The sequence below is a fragment of the Vipera berus genome (assembly GCF_964194415.1).
Source record: "Vipera berus genome assembly, chromosome: 2".
In the NCBI taxonomy this organism is placed as follows: domain Eukaryota; kingdom Metazoa; phylum Chordata; class Lepidosauria; order Squamata; family Viperidae; genus Vipera; species Vipera berus.
Window position 1 is genome coordinate 49,709,102 of NC_138203.1, and position 20,203 is coordinate 49,729,304.

At 39.0% G+C, this 20,203-nt stretch overlaps 1 protein-coding gene across 1 annotated transcript in view; it reads right to left on the reverse strand.

Moving 5' to 3' along the window:
- Positions 1-20,203, reverse strand: part of TMEM232 (transmembrane protein 232) — a gene marked incomplete at its 3' end in the record, with an annotated part of 115,054 nt that overhangs the window by 79,179 nt on the left and 15,672 nt on the right. Inside the window, exons 5-7 of the mRNA XM_081318864.1 lie at positions 17,527-17,626; positions 14,080-14,249; positions 4,247-4,425 (exon numbers count right to left, since the gene is read on the reverse strand). Of these exons, the coding sequence (XP_081174990.1) occupies positions 4,247-4,425; positions 14,080-14,249; positions 17,527-17,626 (449 nt within the window). The remainder of the gene's footprint in view (positions 1-4,246; positions 4,426-14,079; positions 14,250-17,526; positions 17,627-20,203) is intronic.

Sequence of the window (20,203 nt, forward strand, 5' to 3'; positions counted from 1 at the left end):
GCCAGTTTTTCATCTTCTATGGGAATAGAGAGAATGGAACAGCATTATTTCAGAAGTGATACTTGGAGCAAGCATTGGAAGTTATCCACTCTGTTATAATGCCAACACCTTCTCTCAACTGCTTCTTCCTTCCCCACTCTCTTGAAATTGATGACCATCTGCCCAATGTCTAGATGTCATGGTGTCGAAAGAGCAGACCATTCATACAGCATGGCTCATTCGTGTCAACATCTCACAAAAACTATTGCCTCTAGGAAGAGCAAGATGACTTACCTCATGCTTATTAGTTTTAGGATATATGACAATGCTACATTGGTCAGCATATATTTATAAAGACACCTAATGCATATGTAGTACTACAATCTAGTCTGCCAGAGACAAGATATCCAACCTTTTTAAGGTGAATATATAGTATTTGGACAACTTTCTGAAAGTGATGTCTTTTCCACTCCTTTCCTCAGTTAATGATAAGTTGCAAAGTGCACTCTATCCTCTCTGAATCTGAAATACTTTTTTTCATATAAATAAACGAAACTCCTTGCAGATTTCAAAACCCTGTAATCTTTTGAAATATTTTTGTTGTTTAGATAAAATTGGTTTGGCTATTCATTGCATTACACCCTAAAACTAAGGGATCCATGATCCTATATGACTGATATTATAAATCATACATTGTGGGAAAAGATGATAGATGTTAAACTGTGTCTCCAAATTGATTTCTAAGTGAAAAGCAACTGGATGATTATCTACCATTGCCGAATTCCCACCAAGTGTAAGTTTGTGTCTATTTCTGCAGCAAAAAGAAAAGATAAGATAAGAGTACACTACTGGAGTACATGTTGTTTTAATTGGATAAAATCATTCTTTCACATCTTCCTGCTGATCCCTTTCCTAACCAAGGTAGAAGATGAGTGTGGGCTGACCATGGTGGAAATCACAGTTCATATCATTGTTCTGTCTCATCCATACATACTCTCTGACATAACCAAACTTGTTCTTCCTCTTTGTTGTGTATATATGTTACAGTTATCACAGCACTTGAATTGTCATTTCTTTCTTTGTTTTGTTTTTGCATTCAGATTTCTTAGTTAAAGATTTCATGAAGACCTTGCTTCAGTTATATCCATCTTTATATTGACTTGGAGCTTATCTAAGACGATGTTGAAACCATCTGAACTCTGGGTCATATAGTTCATTCCTTTTAAATAATATAATATATTCTTTTTATTGTCTTAGAAGATTATATTTCTAATTTCTGTGTTATTTGCCAGGCATGTTAATGAACTATGCATTCCCAAATCAACATAGATACCTTGCTGTGAATAAAGACAAGGTAATTCTACACCTTGTGATCTCTTTTCTGCCAAAGAGCAAATCTGCTTTCCATTCAGTCAGGGATATAATTCTACACACATTATTCCAAACCTTACAATGCTGTCTGAAAGATCCTTGATCACCTTAAAAATAAATTGGTAGATTTCTGAAGAGCCACTCCCATTCATGTGCTTCCCAGGGTCAGCCAAGAGTCTGGGACTACCTCTTCAAAGATTTTTTAAAATGGACTGAACTATCTTAAGACTGCTAGGATCTGACAGGGCAGTTCCTGCTGTTTCTATAGGACCACTCTATGAAAATGGTGGCAAATTATGTACCGTATTTTCCGGCGTATAAGACGACTGGGCGTATAAGACGACCCCCGACTTTTGAGAAGATTTTCAAGATTTTTCGTCTTATACGCCAGAAAATACTTACATGCCAGTTGCCAAGTGTCTGACACAAGCCCGATTTAGACCCGTCTGATGCAGATGGTGCAAAGCCCTGCCGGTTCCCGCCCAACGCTGGACGGCTCCGCCGGTGCCGCCTCGAGAGGGAAGTGCGTGAGGCACCTGCCACGGCTCCCCAAGCACTTCTTAGCAGCTGGGGAGTGCGCACGTACGCAGGACTGCCCTGCCGGCTCCCGCCCGATGCCGGACGGCTCCGCCAGTGCCGCCTCAAGAGGGAAGGGCGTGAGGTGCCTGCCACGGCTCCCTGAGCACTCCTTAGCAGCCGGGGAGCGCGCGCGTGCACAGGACTGCCCTGCCGGCTCCCGCCCGACACCAGCCTGCCCTGCTTCCTCCACAGTGAGAGAGGAGGGCGTGCCTTCCCGGGCTCATCGACTTGCAGCCACGCCAGAGCCGAAAGGGGCTTTTCCTTCCACCCACCCTTTGGAATAAACGCAAGAGCTCCCAGGGTCTGGCGTTTGCAAGGGGGAGGGGAAGGGGCTTAGAGGCTCTTGGGGGTGGGAAAGGAAAGGAAAGGAAAGGAAAGGAAAGGAAAGGAAAGGAAAGGAAAGGAAAGGAAAGGAAAGGAAAGGAAAGGAAAGGAAAGGAAAGGAAAGGAAAGGAAAGGAAAGGAAAGGAAAGGAAAGGAAAGGGAACATTTTAAAGCATTCCATTGTATGCATTTATAAAGAAAGTAGTATGTTCTGTTGCATCCTATAATTCACTATCTTAGATAAAAAGATATCTATGGATAATATTTCTCAGCATGGCATTTAGGTGCTCCATCTTGAAAACATGCAATTATGGATAAATTTCTTATATCCATTGAACCATTAGCATTTTAAGGTTCATTAAAAAAGACTGCACATTTCACAGAACATGGAGCTTTCTTTTCTTTTGCTTATCAATATTAAGCCAACAAGTTAGAAATAAGTATAGATTCTCACTGTTATAAGGATAACAAGAATAATAGTCTTCCAAATTATCATAACACTTCTATTTCGTCTTATAAAAAGATCTATCAGCTTAATGTATATAGAAATATCATTCTATTATTATGCATAATACTTTTCAGAGGAAAAAGGCAAAAATAAACAAGTATTTTTATATGTATCCTAGAATTTATGAAGATTTGCTTACACAGAAACAGTAGAAATAATCCATCATCTTGAATTTGTTTCACTAACTTACAGTATGTTGATGTTGTGGCTCCTTAGATATTACTGTTATAAATACTGTCACAACTATTAGCCTGAAGGCAACAAATGGTCTAGCAGGCAATTAAGCTGAGACGAGTGTTCCTTACATGAACAAGTCATTCAATAAAGAGCCAGACCAGAATTTAGCAAAGTATTTCTTGATGCTTGGGCAAATAGTTAGGGTATTGCCTTCCAGTGCTCAGTGAGATTAGTCTAGACTCTAGTAACTCCTCTGTCAAGTATTTACACTGTGATATGCCTCCTCACTTTTGTCTAGCGCCTCCAGGTCCTCAACACTATGAAGAATCCACATTAGAGATGTGCAGATTTCAAGGGATGCTTTGCCTGGTTATAGGATTAAGCTAGGCAAAACAGTGTGAACCTCCTCCTTGTGTTGCACTGCTGTCTGACACCTGAAACATCTGTAATTGCAGCTTGAATCATGCCAGATTTATTTCATGCTTCCCTCCTCCATTCAATGGAAATAAAACTCATGGCTCTATATAAAATTAAAGTTACCATGGAAGTTATTTTTAAATGGAAGCCATGCACATCTAATTGACATTCAGCTGAAACATAACCTGAGTTGGCATTCCTCCATATTGTTAAACGTAAGAAATACAAAAATATTCCTCAAAAATCATTGCTTTTACTCCAATATGCCAATTTCTAAACCGACCAAAAAGATCTCAGACCAAAATCACAGAACAGGGATATAATTAGCTATTCTGTAAATCCATATAATTTTGTATATCTGAAAAAAAAATTCTTAACAAAATAGTTTAAGCATAAGGCAAAGTTCCAATGAGTGCAGTTTGCAATTATAACTTGTTGAGGCTTCAATTAACAGAAGCAATCAAAATACATTTCCAGCATAAAATTAATTGTAAGCATGCAAAATTAGTTTTATTACACTTTGCATAAAGAGCACCCAAAAATGAAGGCAAGTATTGGTCCCAGAAGAAGGATTGACACATTGCACTGCAGCTGTTTAGCTATGTGACAGATACTGTACTTTGAAATCATGAAATGCAGTTGGTATCAATAACAGACATAATTTAATAAAAGTAGACTGGTAAAATGTCCTAGCCAAAAAGACAGAAACAATTTCTAAATAAAATAAAGCAATACAAAGTACATAAATTGCTTCTCTTTCTGGCACAAAAATTGTAAATCTTTTTGACAAGCAACTTTAGAGTGATTAACATTTAGGCATAAAGGTTATTTAACATTTCAGCACAAAAGTGGTTTCCATCAAGGGTATATCAAGTTATAAGATGTCCTTACCAGTTTTTTTGATGGAGCTGTTCCTTATAGAATAGGACATGCATGAGGACTGCATCTATTTCAGAGCTGCCATTATGTACACAAACCCAAACAAGAAGGCTGTGCCAAAGAAATTGCTTAATTCTGAATTGCTTTTGTTTGGAATTTAACTCAGCTGCTGAGCTGGCATTCGTGGATGTCTACCAAAAAAACCAAAAAAGTTAAATCCATTAATAAAACATTGCAAATAAAAAATTAATTGGCAACTCTCCTCACAGATTTGTATCTCTTTTTAACTAAAATTTTATTTTAATTGTATTATATTCTCATACTGAATTTCTCTAATTTCATTTTCTTTATGCATTTGTGTTGTTGGCATTTTGTTGCTGTTATTGTTTCCTTCAAAAAAATAAACCCAACAAAGGTCAAAAGAATAAAATATTTCATTTGCTGTAAGTCACTTTGTTCTTCGATGTTAATTTTTCATTGTATTGCATTAATTTTTAAGTAGAAGTGTGTGTGAACTCCCCATCTTGCTTCATGACTGGGACTTCTCTGTGGAACTTTTCCAATTCATCTTGTGACAGATTCGTGTGTTTTACCAGCATAGGATAGAATTAGCAGAGAAATTAGATTATTATAGGAGAATGAAAATTTCCAACTGTTGTGGAAACTGGTGTGTATGTGTTTCAAACTACACAGCTTGCAATATCTGCAGCTTCGGATCACTTCCATAGGAATCTAAAAAGTCCCATTAATATTTGGCTTGCATATTTTGACTGAGTTCTCTTTTCACTACCATATTCTTTTTGATGGCATTGCCTAATATGTTAACTCAGATATACTTTCAATAGAGTATATAGTCCTATTGAATAGGACTAAGAAGAGAGATAGCGGCTATCACTTTAAAAAAAAATACAGAAAGAACACATACACATCTTTCTGAGATGATGGATGATACCAATTTTCTTCATTGACTATGCTAAAGCCTTTGATTGTGTGGATCATAACAAACTGTGGCAAGTTCTTAAAGAGATGGGAGTACCAGACCATCTTATTTGTCTCTTGAGAAACCTATATGCGGGTCAAGAAGCAACAGTGAGAACTGGACACGGAACCACTAATTGGTTCAAAATTGGGAAAGGAGTCCGGCAAGGCTGTATACTGTCGCCCTGCCTATTTAACTTATATGCAGAGCACATCATGAGAAAGGCAGGGCTAGATGAATCAAAAGTTGGAATTAAGATTGCCGGAAGAAATATCAACAACCTAAGATACGCAGATGATACCACTCTAATGGCAGAAAGTGAAGAAGAACTAAAGAGCATCTTGTTGCAGGTGAAGAAGGAGAGTGCAAAACTTGGGTTGAAACTTAACATTAAGAAAACCAAGATCATGGCATCTGGTCCTCTCAATTCCTGGCAAATAGATGGGGAAGAAATGGAGGTAGTGGCAGATTTTATTTTCCTGGGCTCCAAGATCACTGCAGATGGGGACTGTAGCCAAGAAATTAAAAGACGCTCCTGGGGAGGAAAGCCAAGGCAAATCTAGACAGCATACTAAAAAGCAGAGACATCACCCTGTCAACAAAAGTGCGTATAGTCAAGGCTATGGTCTTCCCAGTTGCAATGTATGGCAGTGAAAGTTGGACCATAAGAAAGGCTGAGCGCCAAAGAATTGAGGCCTTTGAACTGTGGTGCTGGAGAAGACTCCTGCGAGTCCCTTGGACTGCAAGGCGATCAAACCGGTCAGTCCTAGAGGAGATCAATCCTGACTGCTCTTTAGAAGGCCAGATCCTGAAGCTAAAACTCAAGTACTTTGGTCACCTAATGAGAAGGAAGGACTCACTGGAGAAGAGCCTAATGCTGGGAAAGATCGAGGGCAATAGAAGAAGGGGATGACAGAGAATGAGGTGGCTGGATGGAGTCACTGAAGCAGTAGGCATGAGCTTAAATGGACTCCAGAAGATGGTAGAGGACAGGAAGGCCTGGAGGAATGTTGTCCATAGGGTCGCGATGGGTCGGACACGACTTCGCAGCTAACAACAAGAACAACAACAACCAATTTTCTTTAAATAAAATATTAGAACCCAGAATATTTGCTGATGTAGAAAAAAAGGAAGGCATAGAGGGGGGGAAAGAAAAGCAAAATTCTGTTTAAAACAATTGATGAAGCAAACATTGGTAGAATGAGAATGGAAAATAGGATGACAAAAAAATCAGTTTCTTCCAAGAGAGAGTAGCTTCAAATATAGAACAATCCAAATACTTTTTATGTGATATAAAGAAATTATGGATTCTTTGTACAATGGATAAAAGCATTTCTCTTACTCTCAACACACTACAGTCTTACCACCACTCCAAATGGCTGCAATTAGAACAAAAAATAGTAAGGGTGACTTGGTTTTGAAAACTGGACTTAATCAGATGACACCCTTAGCTTTTTAGAGCTACTTTATCGTCATATATACTGTCCTGTAATCTTATCTGATAGATAGCATAAGAATGCATTCCATATGTAAACAAATTAGAAGTCATTTGCATAGGTTGATGCCTGAAAAAAAATTAACATACAACCCTGTGCTATTTTAAGCATGTGTATCACATACACATTTTCAGGAATCTTTGCAATATTGCAAAAGATGAGAGAGGGTACATTTTTGTATGATATATGATGCATGATGCTTCCCCTTGTTGTATCATAAGCAACTACGGGGATCATATTAGGAATCATTCACAAAAAGTAGAATAAAGAACAAATACTTCAAAAATTTTAATTAAGATTTATTTTAATTAAATGCAAATAAAAATATTTTCATGAAAACAATTTTATATAAATTGTCTTAATATAAATTTAAAGAAGGCATCATTTGAAATTGAAACTATCTGGATCAAGATTACCTACTTTTAGATACAAAAGCTTGTGTCACAATGTCACTTTTTCATTTAATAATTGTAATTCAATCTATCACTTATTCAAATAATGAAGGATAAAACTTCAGTGGCAGCTTTTTTATTCAAGCAAAATATTACTTTTGTACTTTCCTTACAATCTTAAAAGTTTAATATTTTAATTAAAGATGTAAAACAATTAACTGAAACATTGAGCTGTACACTTACTTTCCCCTACATATGGTCAGTCTACAACTTTGTGCAACTCCACAATTTCTATAATTCAAGGGGGGTATGATTGATTTATGTTTGTTTTATAATATTAAGCTGTATTGCGAATAGGGAGACCTACCTATATTACTGCAACAGTTCAGTATATGGAAAAAGATACCCAATATTCTTAATCCAGTTTAGTAATTTTGAAAATATTCTCAGCTTAATTGAGCATGTAAAAAGAAGAGCATCTTTTTCATAAATGTGGTGGGATATTGGGGAACAAGGTACTTCTGAATTACTCGAGGAAGAAATTTATGAGCAAAATTACAATTTTAAGTTGATACAAGGCTTCTTCATTGTCTAATTTTAAGAACCAATTTTTCACAAAGTACTTAAATTGAAAAATTTGATACACATATTTAATATGAGAAGGTTTTACTAAGTATGAATGTTTTGCATACAAACAAAAATCTCCTCGTAATCACTTGTGCCTGAGGTTTCTACAGGTAGTCTATCCCCATAGCAATCATGTGAGCTGAATAAACAGATAGGTGAAATTCACCGCCGTGTTTCAGTTCCATATACAGCCTGCTTTTATTACTCTATTTTTGTTTTTTGTTTCCTTATTTAAACAACTCCCATTCTTTTGGCATAATTTTGAATCTCTCTATAAAAAGTAACAGAGCAGAAAAGATTTCAGGGATATTATTAAGAGACAGCTAAAAATATCAGAATGGTGATTCAATTACTATTACTGGAGCACGGTTTCTATAATATATTAAATTGTTCTGAGCAATAAATTATTCTTCAAACTTTTCCAAATTGGAGAACACATCTTTGTAACATCTTCCAGGAAGCCAGGAAGGGTAAAATAGAAGCCCTGAGTCATTTAAAATAAAATAGCTTCCAGACCTTGTATCCCTTGAGTTTTCCGTTCCAGCTCACGATGAAATATACAGAAGAGGTCCTCCAGCTTCTGCACTGCATTAAAGCCTGTGAGATTAGGATACAAATAAGGGCCTCTCTGGAAGCAGGGATGGCACCATTTTAAATCAGCACTGTGGTTGAATGTATCCATGAAGGTGTGGGGTTTTAATCAATTAAATGCAAGAGTTAACTATATCAGCTACTGCACTAGGATAAATGGAGGCTTCCTTTGTTTCTTCTGTCCTGGGGGGTGAAGGGACCTGCATTGGCAGGAACTCATGCTTTGTCCCATTTCCTACATCGTAGGATCTCCCATCTCCTTCTGAAGCAAAGGCACAATAGCGTCTTACTATAAACTAACGGGAAACCTACTATCTCACAAAAACATTCATTTCTTCTGGAACAGCAGCTAAGCCAAATAAGAATTTATTCTTTGTTTTCTGAATATCCCTAAGACAAGTGTTGAGGCTGGTCCTAAATAATAAAAAAAACTAGATATAAATACTGTATTTAGAGAACAGTATATTTTTATTTGATGGTCTAGACATCTATGACTCTGCATGTTTGAAGTATGCACAGACCTATTATTTTCAGTCACAATATATCAGTCATTTCTAAAACATATAGCTATCATTCATGCAAGATTTTTATCTTTTAAAAAAAAACTAACAAATTGAAGAATTGTATTTTGAAGTTCAATAGGACACCTTGCAAAGAAGATTGGAACAGACAATACGGGTCTAGATGGATAACAGTCTAGCCTAGTACTGAAGCTATTCCCTGTGTTCCTAATGTATGCCTCATTACTATGAGGTCTTTTAAATTTATTTTATCTGGGCAAAAAGCAATATTCATCATGGCAGTACAGCTGATGAGAAAAACTCCAGCAACCAATATCATGGTTCACTAAAAAAAACAAAACACCCAGGCCACTTCAGGGTGTTGTGGGAGAAGTATATCTGCAACCATGCAGAATAGCAGACATTGAATCTGTCAGCACTGTACAAGTGAAGGGCTGCTGGTTGGCTAAGCAGAACTTGCTGGAATCAAAAACATATGTCACAGCAACAGCAAATGATTTTTAACAGCAAACAATCTCACTAGCTGCTGTAAGTCAGGAGTTGTCATCTCCTAAAGCAAAACTGGTTCTCTTAATTTAAAACCTGAAGCTTAGACTCTATCTCTGTCTTATTCTTTATCTGTGGTCCTGAGAAACCCTTTAGTTTATCCACTGCTTGTCAAGGCTACCTCTCAATTCAAAGGAAAGATTGAACATGGTTATTTAGGTTTAGGTTTAGGTTTTTTAAATTTATGAGGGACTGTCTAACAGTTTCTGCCCACCAAGTAAGATTGGACACTGTGGCTGACCGTGCTCAAGGTCCCTTCAATTAAACAATATCATCTAGTAGGACCGAAGGAACACACCTTCTCCAATATGCTACCTAAAAGACATCTCTCCAGAGATCCATATGGGTCATACCTGCAATTATTCTGAAACTCTTTGAAAACCTGCCTTTGCTCTTCTAAGTCAGTATTTTTCAAACTTGGCAACTTCAAGTTGAAAACCTCACATACTCTAATGACATTCCTTCTTGGACTGGACCTGCCTTTTCTCCCAGACCTGATGGAACAAGTAGACTTGATTGATGAGAGGCAGTCCCTCAAGTACCCTGATCACATGTTGTGTAGTGCTTTATAGTCACTAGATGACCCATGACCCATTGAGCCATCATTTTAGAGATATTTCTTGTTACATAAATAGATAAATGGAAGGACTGTGAGCAGAGGAAAAAGCAGTGGGAGCAGAAGTGATTTCTGACTTTCTGCCAGCTTCTCCGTTGACTTTGCTTGTGGGAAACTGGCAAGGAGCATCAGAAATCACAATAATAGGACTACAGCTGACTGTTTGCAAATACAACTTTTATGAAGATCCTTCAATTTTAATTCCATGGAACAACAGATGCCCAATTTTGGACATATTCTTTAACTTAGCCCATTTGAAATAACTTGTTTCAAAAACTGTTGCCTTGTGATGCACCATTATGGCTTACAGACAGATAATAGAGGTTAAGTAGTATATAATTACTAGCACTTTGAATTGAACCTGGAAACAAACTGGTAGCCATCCTTGTCATCACATTTTACCCCAGTCAAAACTTCTGGATGCCCTTTAAGGAAGCCCCTTGTAAAGCTCATTACAGTAATCCATGCAGGAGGTGACCAGGGTATGAGTGACTGACCACAGTCATTCCAGGAATGGGGGTAACTGGTAAACAACCTGAAGTTGTGCAAAGGCCCTCCTAGCCACAACTGTCACCTGCTCTTTGAACAGGAGTCGTGAGCCCAGAAGGTCCCCCAGATTATGCATCAGATCTGTCTAGGGCAGTGCCCCCTTGTCTAGAAACAAATATGGTAAATTTCCAGGTCCTGATGGCCCCCATACCCAAAGCCCCTTAAGCTGCAAGCTGTTGGTCCCCATACAGATGCCCACAGCGTCCAATAACCAAGTCAGAATGTCAATGTAAGGGCCTACCTCAGCTAAGCCTCCCAAAAAAGCAGAACTCTTGAAACAGGCATTGTCTCAAAAGGAATTTTTATTAGAGGCTACTGACAGTAGGGAATCAAGGCGGAATCTGAGAGAAAAACCCACGAAGCAATATATTAAAAGCAACATTCAATACTCCTCCCCCCAGAGTCTCAGTGTTCATTTGAATCCCAGCCAATCCACAGGTGGCATCGTTTTTGGTAACTGGTCATTTCAGTGGGCTCCTCAAGGTCTTTCTCACTTTCGATTTCTCCTGGCTCCAAGCAAAAACCATCTCTTAGATAAGGGAGAGACAGTCCATTCCCTGGGGGAAGGGTATCCTGCAAACAGTGCAAGCAATCCCAAAAGATCCCCCCTCCCAACAGAATGGCAGGCCACAAAGAAAGGCTTCAGAAAAGGGAAAACAGGCATAGGGTTAAAATACATTTCTTTGGGGACCTGACAGTCAACTAATTTCCTAATTCCCATAACGCTGTTTTATGTCTAAGTATTTATCCATCTAGTAGGGCTGTATTACTATCATCCTTCTCATCTTTCCTTTTACCTTCTATTATTGGTATCTTATGATTATATTACTTCATTATTTGTTGTTTTTTACAAATTTTATTGATTTTCTAATATTACATTCACATATTTGAAAAGCAACGTGGTGGCTGGGTAGTAGTAATTCAATTACATACAGATATCATTAGCACAGATTTCAAATTGCTACCATAAACATTTCCTCTCTTTTTCCCTTCATATGCACTATTTGTAGATTTAAAGACAAGTTTTATCCTATCAGTCACATAGAAAATAACTTCCTTATATATATCCATAGTTTTTAGTTTACACATATTCTAATTGTTTTAACATAAAATCTTTTAGACAATCAATGACCTAATAGATTTTTCAATTTTAATTTCCACTAACTTTCTAAATGATACTTCGTTATTTGTATGTACACTGAGAGCTTATGCACCAGAGACAAATTCCTTGTGTGTCCAATCACACTTGGCCAATAAAGAATATTCTATTGTGCAGAGAAAAACAGCATCACTAACATCACCAGGGTGGAGATATACAACTTGGTAACATCAGCAGGCTGATAGTACCTCACCTCATGGCTATGGTCAATTTCCTCCAGTGGTTTTATGTAGATGCTAAGCAGGAGTGGAGAATCCAGCCCAACAGCACTCCCCAAAGTCAGGTTCAAGGGCAGGACCTCTCACTCCCATTCAACACTTACTGAAATAGTCCATGGAGGAAGAAAGAGAACCAGCACAAAGCAGTGCCACCCACCCCCAACTTCTGCAGCCAGTCCAGAAGAATAGTTTGATCAATGGTATGGAAAGCCACCAAGAGATCAAGGATGGATGCACTACCCCCATCCCACTCCCACCAGAAGTCATCTAAAACAGGCATGTCAAACTACCGGCCTGCAGGCCAGACATGTCATCCTGAAACTGCGCCCACCCCGTTGCCGGCAATAGGGAAAAAGTCATGATACATCATGTGACGTCACATGACATCGCGAGTTTGACATGCCTGATCTAAAAGCACAGCCAATTCTGTTTCAGTCCCATACCCAGGCCTGACATCTGACTGAAACAAATCCAGATAATCTGCTTCATACAGAATCCTATGAAGCTGCTGCATGACTAATTTCTCAATAACCTTACCTAAAATGGGAACATTGAATACTGGTCAAAAATTAGTCAGCGTATGTTAGTCCAGTGTCTTGAGAAAAGAATGGACCAATGGCTCTTTAAGGGGTAAAGGAACCATACTCTCTCTCAAAGAAGAATTCACCACCACTAAAACTTAACCAAATCACCTCTCAGGAGGCCTTTGCCAGCCAGAAGGGTCATGAGAATAAAAAACAAGTAACAAAGATCATAGTTCACTCAGGCCCATCAGTTGCCAAAAATATTTTATCCTACATAAAGTGTAGGTTATTTTTTTCTAGTATTTGACAAGATTCCTTTATGAGCTAGTTTCAGATAAAATAGATCTTTTAATTTCAGGAAATCCAAAGATTTCTTTCCTGAAATTAAAAGATATATTTTATCTGAAACTAGCTCATTTGAAAAGTGTCAAGATTCCCTACACCCAGTGGTGGAATTCAGCTGGTTCACACCACTTCAGCAGAACCGATAGCTAATTTTTTGTTGCCCAGGTCCAGAATGGACTTCCGGAAGTGGCATTCACACAGAGAACCGGTTGTTCACTTATTTAAATCCCACCGCTGCTTACACCACATAATTCGATTTATAACTTCTGCAAAGCATGGCCATTGAGAAAAATGGGGGGAATGACAAGTTATCAACAGCAGGGAAAGCAAACCTGCTCTGATTTCGAAAAAGATAATTTTCAACATTTCTTATCATTGATCTTATTGCCTGGAATTGCCAGAAAATATAATCCAAAAGTTCATACTCTCCCATTCCTGGTCTAAGGTCCACTCTAAGCATGACTAGAAGTTACATAATGTAGTAGCCATATGCACCTGAAGAAGAGCATAGGTTATATATGCCAGGTCTATCTCAAAAGAAATTTTCCAGAATTTCAGGCAAGAGTTTTTCAGTTCCACCTTTGTCACTTCCAACTTTTTGTGACTGATGGGGTATCATTCACTAAGATGGTCTATTAGTAACTGATTTCTTCAATACTTGTAAGCTCTTGCTTGTGTCATTAGTGACAGCACTCATGATAACATCTAACTAGCTTAACGTCTATTACCTTCTTTTTCAATTTGATTTTTTCCAAGCATCAGAAACTTCCTCAATAGCTCTTACCTTCATATTATGTGTCTAAACCAACTTAAGCTTTAATCTAGAGCTACTTGTTCATGAGTTTTTGTCTTTCTGCAGGCAAAGCGTGTACTCCCCACACATCTCTTACTGAGGACTAGAAAGCTTTGGAAAATACAAAAAGAGAGAGAGAGAGAGAGATACACCTAGGAACCAAGATTAAGTATGATTTTGAGTCTCTGTGATGAGGCCACCCAAATTGTATTGTGGTAAATGGGTTGTATACGTAACATTCCATAAGTTACAAACTTCTGTTAAGAAGAGAAATATTTGGATCCAATTCTTAGGTTGACATACTCCTAATAGGGAATATTTCAAAGAACCGGGCTTTGACCAGGATAACCCATATCTTTTAATTTTTTTAACTACTGCCAATCTGCCACTTCAACTCAGCTTTAATAGCTCTCACTGAATTACTAATCATGCTTATTTAATTGTGGTAATGCTGCTTGATGTATTGTATATCAATTATGTGTTACCTACTGTGTCAAGAAGTGGTTTTTCCTCCATTTCTTCTAAATTTTCCTGGGATTCTAATTGTGATTCAGAAACCACTGCTGTTTCACAGATAATTTCTCCAGCCTTCAGCATAAATTGCACCATAAAAAGAATGTTTGGGTAAAGTTGATAGCACATTTCACATGCTGCTAATGCTATGGCACAAACAACAACAACACCATGTTAGTTTGTCCTGTTGAATTTTAGATACTACGTAATATCAAACTTCACTATTAAATGAAAAGAATCTTTAGCAAAGAATTTTCTAGAATGGATATATAAATATTGTGTGACCTCTTGTGGACTGACAAAATACTACATACACAATTCTATTGGAAGAATTTATAATTTATATAAGATACACAAGTCCATTTTCCTTCCTATATTATTGACATATTTTTCATAAATGTTCCCTCGATCTTCTTTTTACATCTCTTGGTGCAGATTTTTTAAAAAAATCTGTATAAAAACATTGGTTTAGGTTGTAATCATCTTTAATGGATGTCTTTTTATCTGCAATGTTTCCTAATGTATTTATTTTTTTATACACCTACTTTTATAAAAGAACTGCAATCCAATATTTAGGCAAGAAAAGAAATGGAGGTGTAGGTGCATGCTGGTTCATATGTAGAAAGTGCAAATTAACTCAGTTTATATATTAAATTACAGATCCGAATTACTATCCCTCAATCTCAGTACACAGAATTTTTCTCTGGCTATTGTCTTCTTTATTAAATGGAAGGATTCAATGTGCTTCCTCTAAGCAACAGCTGCTAACAATGAAGTAGAACAGGCTGATACTTTAAGCCAGGGTTCTTCAAACTTGGCCCTTTTATGGCTTGTGGACTTCAACTCCCAGAATTCCTCAGCCAGGCACGCTGGCTAAGTAATTCTGGGAGTTGAAGTCCACAAGCCATAAAATGGCCAAGTTTGAAGAACCCTGCTTTAAGCCATCTGCTTAATACAAACTTGCTGTTTTGTGTACATTTCAGTATACAGTAGGTCAGTGAATTTCATTGTCAGCTTTCATCTATCTTAAAAATATTATAAATTAGAATATTTAATGCACTCTAATACAATGTAAAAATTAGCTGTCCAATAACATCTAATGAAGGAACACACCCTTGATCATTTCTGTACTGCCACAAGTGGAACAATAACCTTCTTTTTAAATAGATTTTTCTACAGCAAAATGCTGCAACATGTAAATTTTTCTGAAATTATACTTTAAAGAATTACTAATATAATCAGGACAATAAAGATAGCCCAAAACTGTGAATGGTATTTCTAATGAAATGTACGTATTGCTTTTAATAAAATATTTTGTGGACCAAGTTTTTTTCACTGTCATTTTTTAAATCTATATCCAATATCATATTACAGCAGAGGTCCCCAACCTTGGCAACTTTAAGACTTGTGGACTTCAACTCCCAGAATTCCTCAGCCAGCCAAGCTGGTTGAGGAATTCTGGGAGTTGAAGTCCACAAGTCTTAAAGTTGCCAAGGTTGGAGACCCCTGTATTACAGCATTTCTTGAGAAATATATTGGGGGAATGTAATTATCTTTTTATATTGGCTACTGCACATGGGGGAGGGGGGTTTTTTAATGAGGGAGATATAAATATATCCTTGATATTGTTTTTAATTGTCTGACTTTATATTCTTGATTTTGTGAATGAATGTGTGTGGCCATGACAACCAACAACAGTGGCAAGTTTGCAACACCACTGCAATATTAACAGCACCACCCCGTCCCCCCACCCCCGCCCCCGCCCCCAGCCTGCTGAGTCACTGCAGGCTATGCATATGTATGCCAAAAAACTGATGTCTTTAGCATTCATTAGAAATACCAGCTTTGTGAGCAAAAACTGATCTGGTGTTGTCAAACGCCATTAGCTGCTCTTTCAGTCACATTAACCAGCATGACGTTCTCAGATTGTCACATTTACATTTCAGGGAACTCTTAAGAAAATAGTGCAATGCTACATTATTTAACCTGCTGCAGTATCCCTTTCTTGTGGAACATGATAGATCATGGCAGCACAATAAAAAGCCTTCAGGGTAATTCGGTTGAGCAAGTTCTATTTATAATTTGGAACTGATCTTTGTGATAAAACTATATTGTTCCAACAATTATTTTTACTTGCAATGAAAGGTTTATTGGCAAAAACAACTTTATTTCAAACTGCAAAATGAATCCAGACCAGACTGTGGAAAACTACTTCTTCCTACAATTAATTTTAGGAAACCAATTATGATCTTTGTATGAAATCCTCCCACATGCTATCATAAACATTATTTCTAAAACAGATTAAAAGCAAATTAAAGAAATAAAAGTCCCCAAGAAAGGAAATTAGGATTGGTGGTAATAAATAAGAGTGGTGAGTGCCAATATTGTCTTGAGTTGCCTCTTTTAAAGAGAACTCCTTTCTGTTAATGCCTATATTCTCTCAAGGTCAAGAATAATCAGATTAACACAGTTTGTCTGTTTGCCAGCAGAAGAGCAAATAATGAGCAGTGCTGCCCTTTCCTGTCTTTCTCCTAGCTTCACCCCTCTTTCCCATGCTTACTGGAAAAGGCTAGGTTGCTGTTGTGATTCAGCATCAGCCTGTGGTTCCGGCAGCTGAGTCGGATGATTCTGAAGAGGAGGAGGAGGAGGGGTTTGGAGAGCCTTTGGTGTCAGAGGAAGGTTCTGATGCATTGCAGGACTCTCACCCTGGCCCCTCCCATCTTGTTCTTCATCAGACTCAGCCATATGAGCACGAGGGATTGGAAGAAGACGATCCACAGCTGGCTCTGTTCAGGGACACTAGGAGCAGGAGGCAATCTAGCAGAGCAGAACAGAGGAAGGCAATGAGGCAACTTGGGAGAAGGCAATGAGAAGCCACGCCTTGGGACTGCTGATAAAAGGGGAAGGTGTGGGAGGTGCTGGTTGCTGAAGGGAACCATTTGAAGATCTTCTGCTAGAGTCCTGGTCTGTTATTCTTGTTTAACTCTTGTTTGAACTTTTGGTTTAACTCTTGAACTTTTTGTTTAACTTTTGTTTGAACTCTTTGTAAATAAATTTGGTTGGGTTTTTTCCAGCCTGTTGACTATGAAAAGGGGTTGTCCCTGACATTCAAACAGGGCCAGTCATAGGCTGGAACATAACAGTTGCTTTTGCCAAAGATTTGAATCAATCACTTGTAGACAGCTTGTAAAAATAGTCTAAGGATGACATAAAATATAAATATAGACCAGATACACTCCCTATGTCAACGGTTGCATGTTCCTACTAAATAGGCAGGAGTAAATAGAAGATGTCAATCTGGATTTGCCCTCAAGTTTCTTTTGATGTTTTTTTGGTAACATAACATAACCAATCGTCAGAGAAGATTCTAAAAGTATGTTACAAATATAGCAAAAATAAACAGATTTTTTTAAAAAAATCTACCTTTCAAGCCAGTGTGAAGCCTGGATTTGTGTTCTTCGGAAAACCTCTGGTAACCAAATAAATATAGCAGTAGTAGCCTTAAAAAGACTAAAAATCCAAGCTGTAAAAAAAACAGTATTTATTCTATAACTTTCTGTCCATGTGTTTGTCAGTGTCCCAGTACACTAGTAACATTTTTAAAAATTTTCCTGATTTAGTAGAAGGTCTTTATGTTCAAGGAGTGAGATTGCCCCCCATCACTCCCCATTTCAAAATTGTGACTAGAGAAACCATTATTCTCAGCATATTTTTCCATATATAAGTTGTCAGAAACAATTTAGTAAATATCTATTTATCTATGTATTCAGTTACACATTCTCATTTGGCTCACTGTTGTTCTATATCAGGGCTTTTCAACTTTTTCACCCATTGTACCACTTTTAGGATATGGCAACATCCGAGTACCACCAATTGCCTAGTAAGGTGTCAAAAATTTGGTGACCAAAAAAAAAAGGAAAAAAGTGATGAAGTACAGGTAGTCCTCGACTTACAACAGTTCGTTTAGTGACTGTTCAAAGTTACAATGGCACTGAAAAAAGTGCCCCCCGAGCCACAGCTGAGCAAGACACCTGCCTGCCCGCCTGGCAGCGTTCTTCCTCCTGTCTGCGGTTTTCATTGTTGTGAGCATTTCTGTTGAGGATTGGCAGCGGGAGTGGGGTGGAGGGTGTTTGTTTTTTATTTCCCCCATCTGCTAGGTGGTTGCAGCAGGTTTTGGTCACTTCACATGACCCTGGGACACTGTGACCATCATAAATATGATCAGTTGCCAAGCATCTGAATGTAAATCACAAGATCCCAGGGATGCTGCAACATTCCAGCTGATCGGTGCTTCTTCTGGGCTCAGAAGGGCCAGGATCAGTGCCAAGCTCCAGCTGGAGCCTGGTGCTGATCCTGGTGCTTCCACTGAGCCCTGACAGCCCTGCAGCTGCAGCCATCTCTCACTCAGGCTTGTGCGGTGCTACTACTGATTCAGCTCATTCCCCTCCCCCACTACCACTTTTCTAGAATGGTCGCATACCACCTGCTAGGTGCCAATGTACCACAGGTGGTACCCATACCACTGGTTGAAAAGTGTCAGGGGGTAAATCAAAAACTCCCTATCAGAGGGCGATGAACCGTGGTTCATTTGATGCATGGTGAACATCAGGTAAAAATAAACCCCGAAGCATATATTCTACTATAAAACGCAGTGACAAAAAGCCCTGTTCTGTACTATAGCTTTTTAACTAACTATGTTTTAAGTATACTATTTTAGAACTTTTGTTGACTTATTTGCTTTGTTTTCAATTATTACCAATTGTTTTTAATTGATTGTGGAATCTGTTTTTAATACAAAGAAGCAACTCCTTAAACAAACAAATTCATATTAATTATTGACCTCAAACCTAGTATTATTATTAAATGACATGTTATTTTAGTCTGATCGCTCTCTTGGAATTCTTTGCAAAATAATAACTCTTGCCAGCAGTGTTGCTATCCCACGGGGGGGGGGTCTGTCCCAGTGAAAGGAAAGCCTCATGGCTGTGAGGCTGGAGATTTTTTGGGGAGGTTGGCACTGATCTACAACCTGGTTGCATCCATCAAAGCCAGAATGCACTTAGCCTTAAATCCACAGGGCAGCACCACCCCGTCCCTGGGTGCACGTGCAAGTGGAAAATGGCATCTCTGCTGGCTGTCTTGCTCTGCAGGCTGACTTCACCCAGGACACCGGCGCTGGCCGTCTCCTGTGCGCAAACCCAGGGGGGGCAGAGGCAGGGGGGCAGCTTCTTGCTGGTTCCAGTGGATCTTAGGCTGAAAGCATTCTGGCTTTGATGAACGCAACCAGGTTGTAGATCAGTGCCACCACCTCACCAGCAACTCCAGCCTCACAGCCACGAGGCATCACTTTCAATGGGACCACCCTTGCCCACCCACATGGTATAGGAATGGCCGGCAGCAGCATGTTAGTGCTGGCAATCTTTCCCCCTCCCATCACCCCTTCCTGAGTGCGGGGGAAGGAAAGAGATGAGAAGGCAAAGGAAGGAAGGGAGGGAAGGAGGAAAGAACGGAGGGTGAGAAAAAAGGGACAGAGGAAGGAAGGAACAGGGAGGAAGGAACAGAGGGTGGGAGAGAGGAAGGAAGGAATGGACGGAGGGAGGGAGGAAGGGAGGGTGGGAGGGAGCGAGGAAGGGAGGGAAAAGGGAGGGAGGAAGGAAGGACCAGAGAAAGAAAGGAACAGGGAAGAATGAACGCAGGGTGAGAGGAAGGAAGGAAGGAATGGAGGGAGGGTCGGAGGGAGGGAGGGAAGAAGGGAGGGAAGAAGGAAGGAACAGAGGAAGGAAGGAACAGGGAAGAAGGAACAGAGAGTGAGAGGAAAGAAGGAAGGAATGGAGGGAGGGAGGAAGGGAGAGAGGGAGGAAGTGGGAGGGAGGGAGGGAAAAGGGGATGAAGGAAGGAACAGGGAGGTAGGAAGAAAGGAATGGAGGAAGGGAGCAAGGGTGGGAAGGAGCGAGGGAAAAGGGAGGGAGGAAGGAAGGAACAGAGGAAGAAAGAAACAGGGAAGAATGAACGCAGGGTGAGAGGAAGGAAGAAAGGAATGGAGGGAGGGTCGGAGGGAGGGAGGGAAGAAGGGAGGGAAGAAGGAAGGAACAGAGGAAGG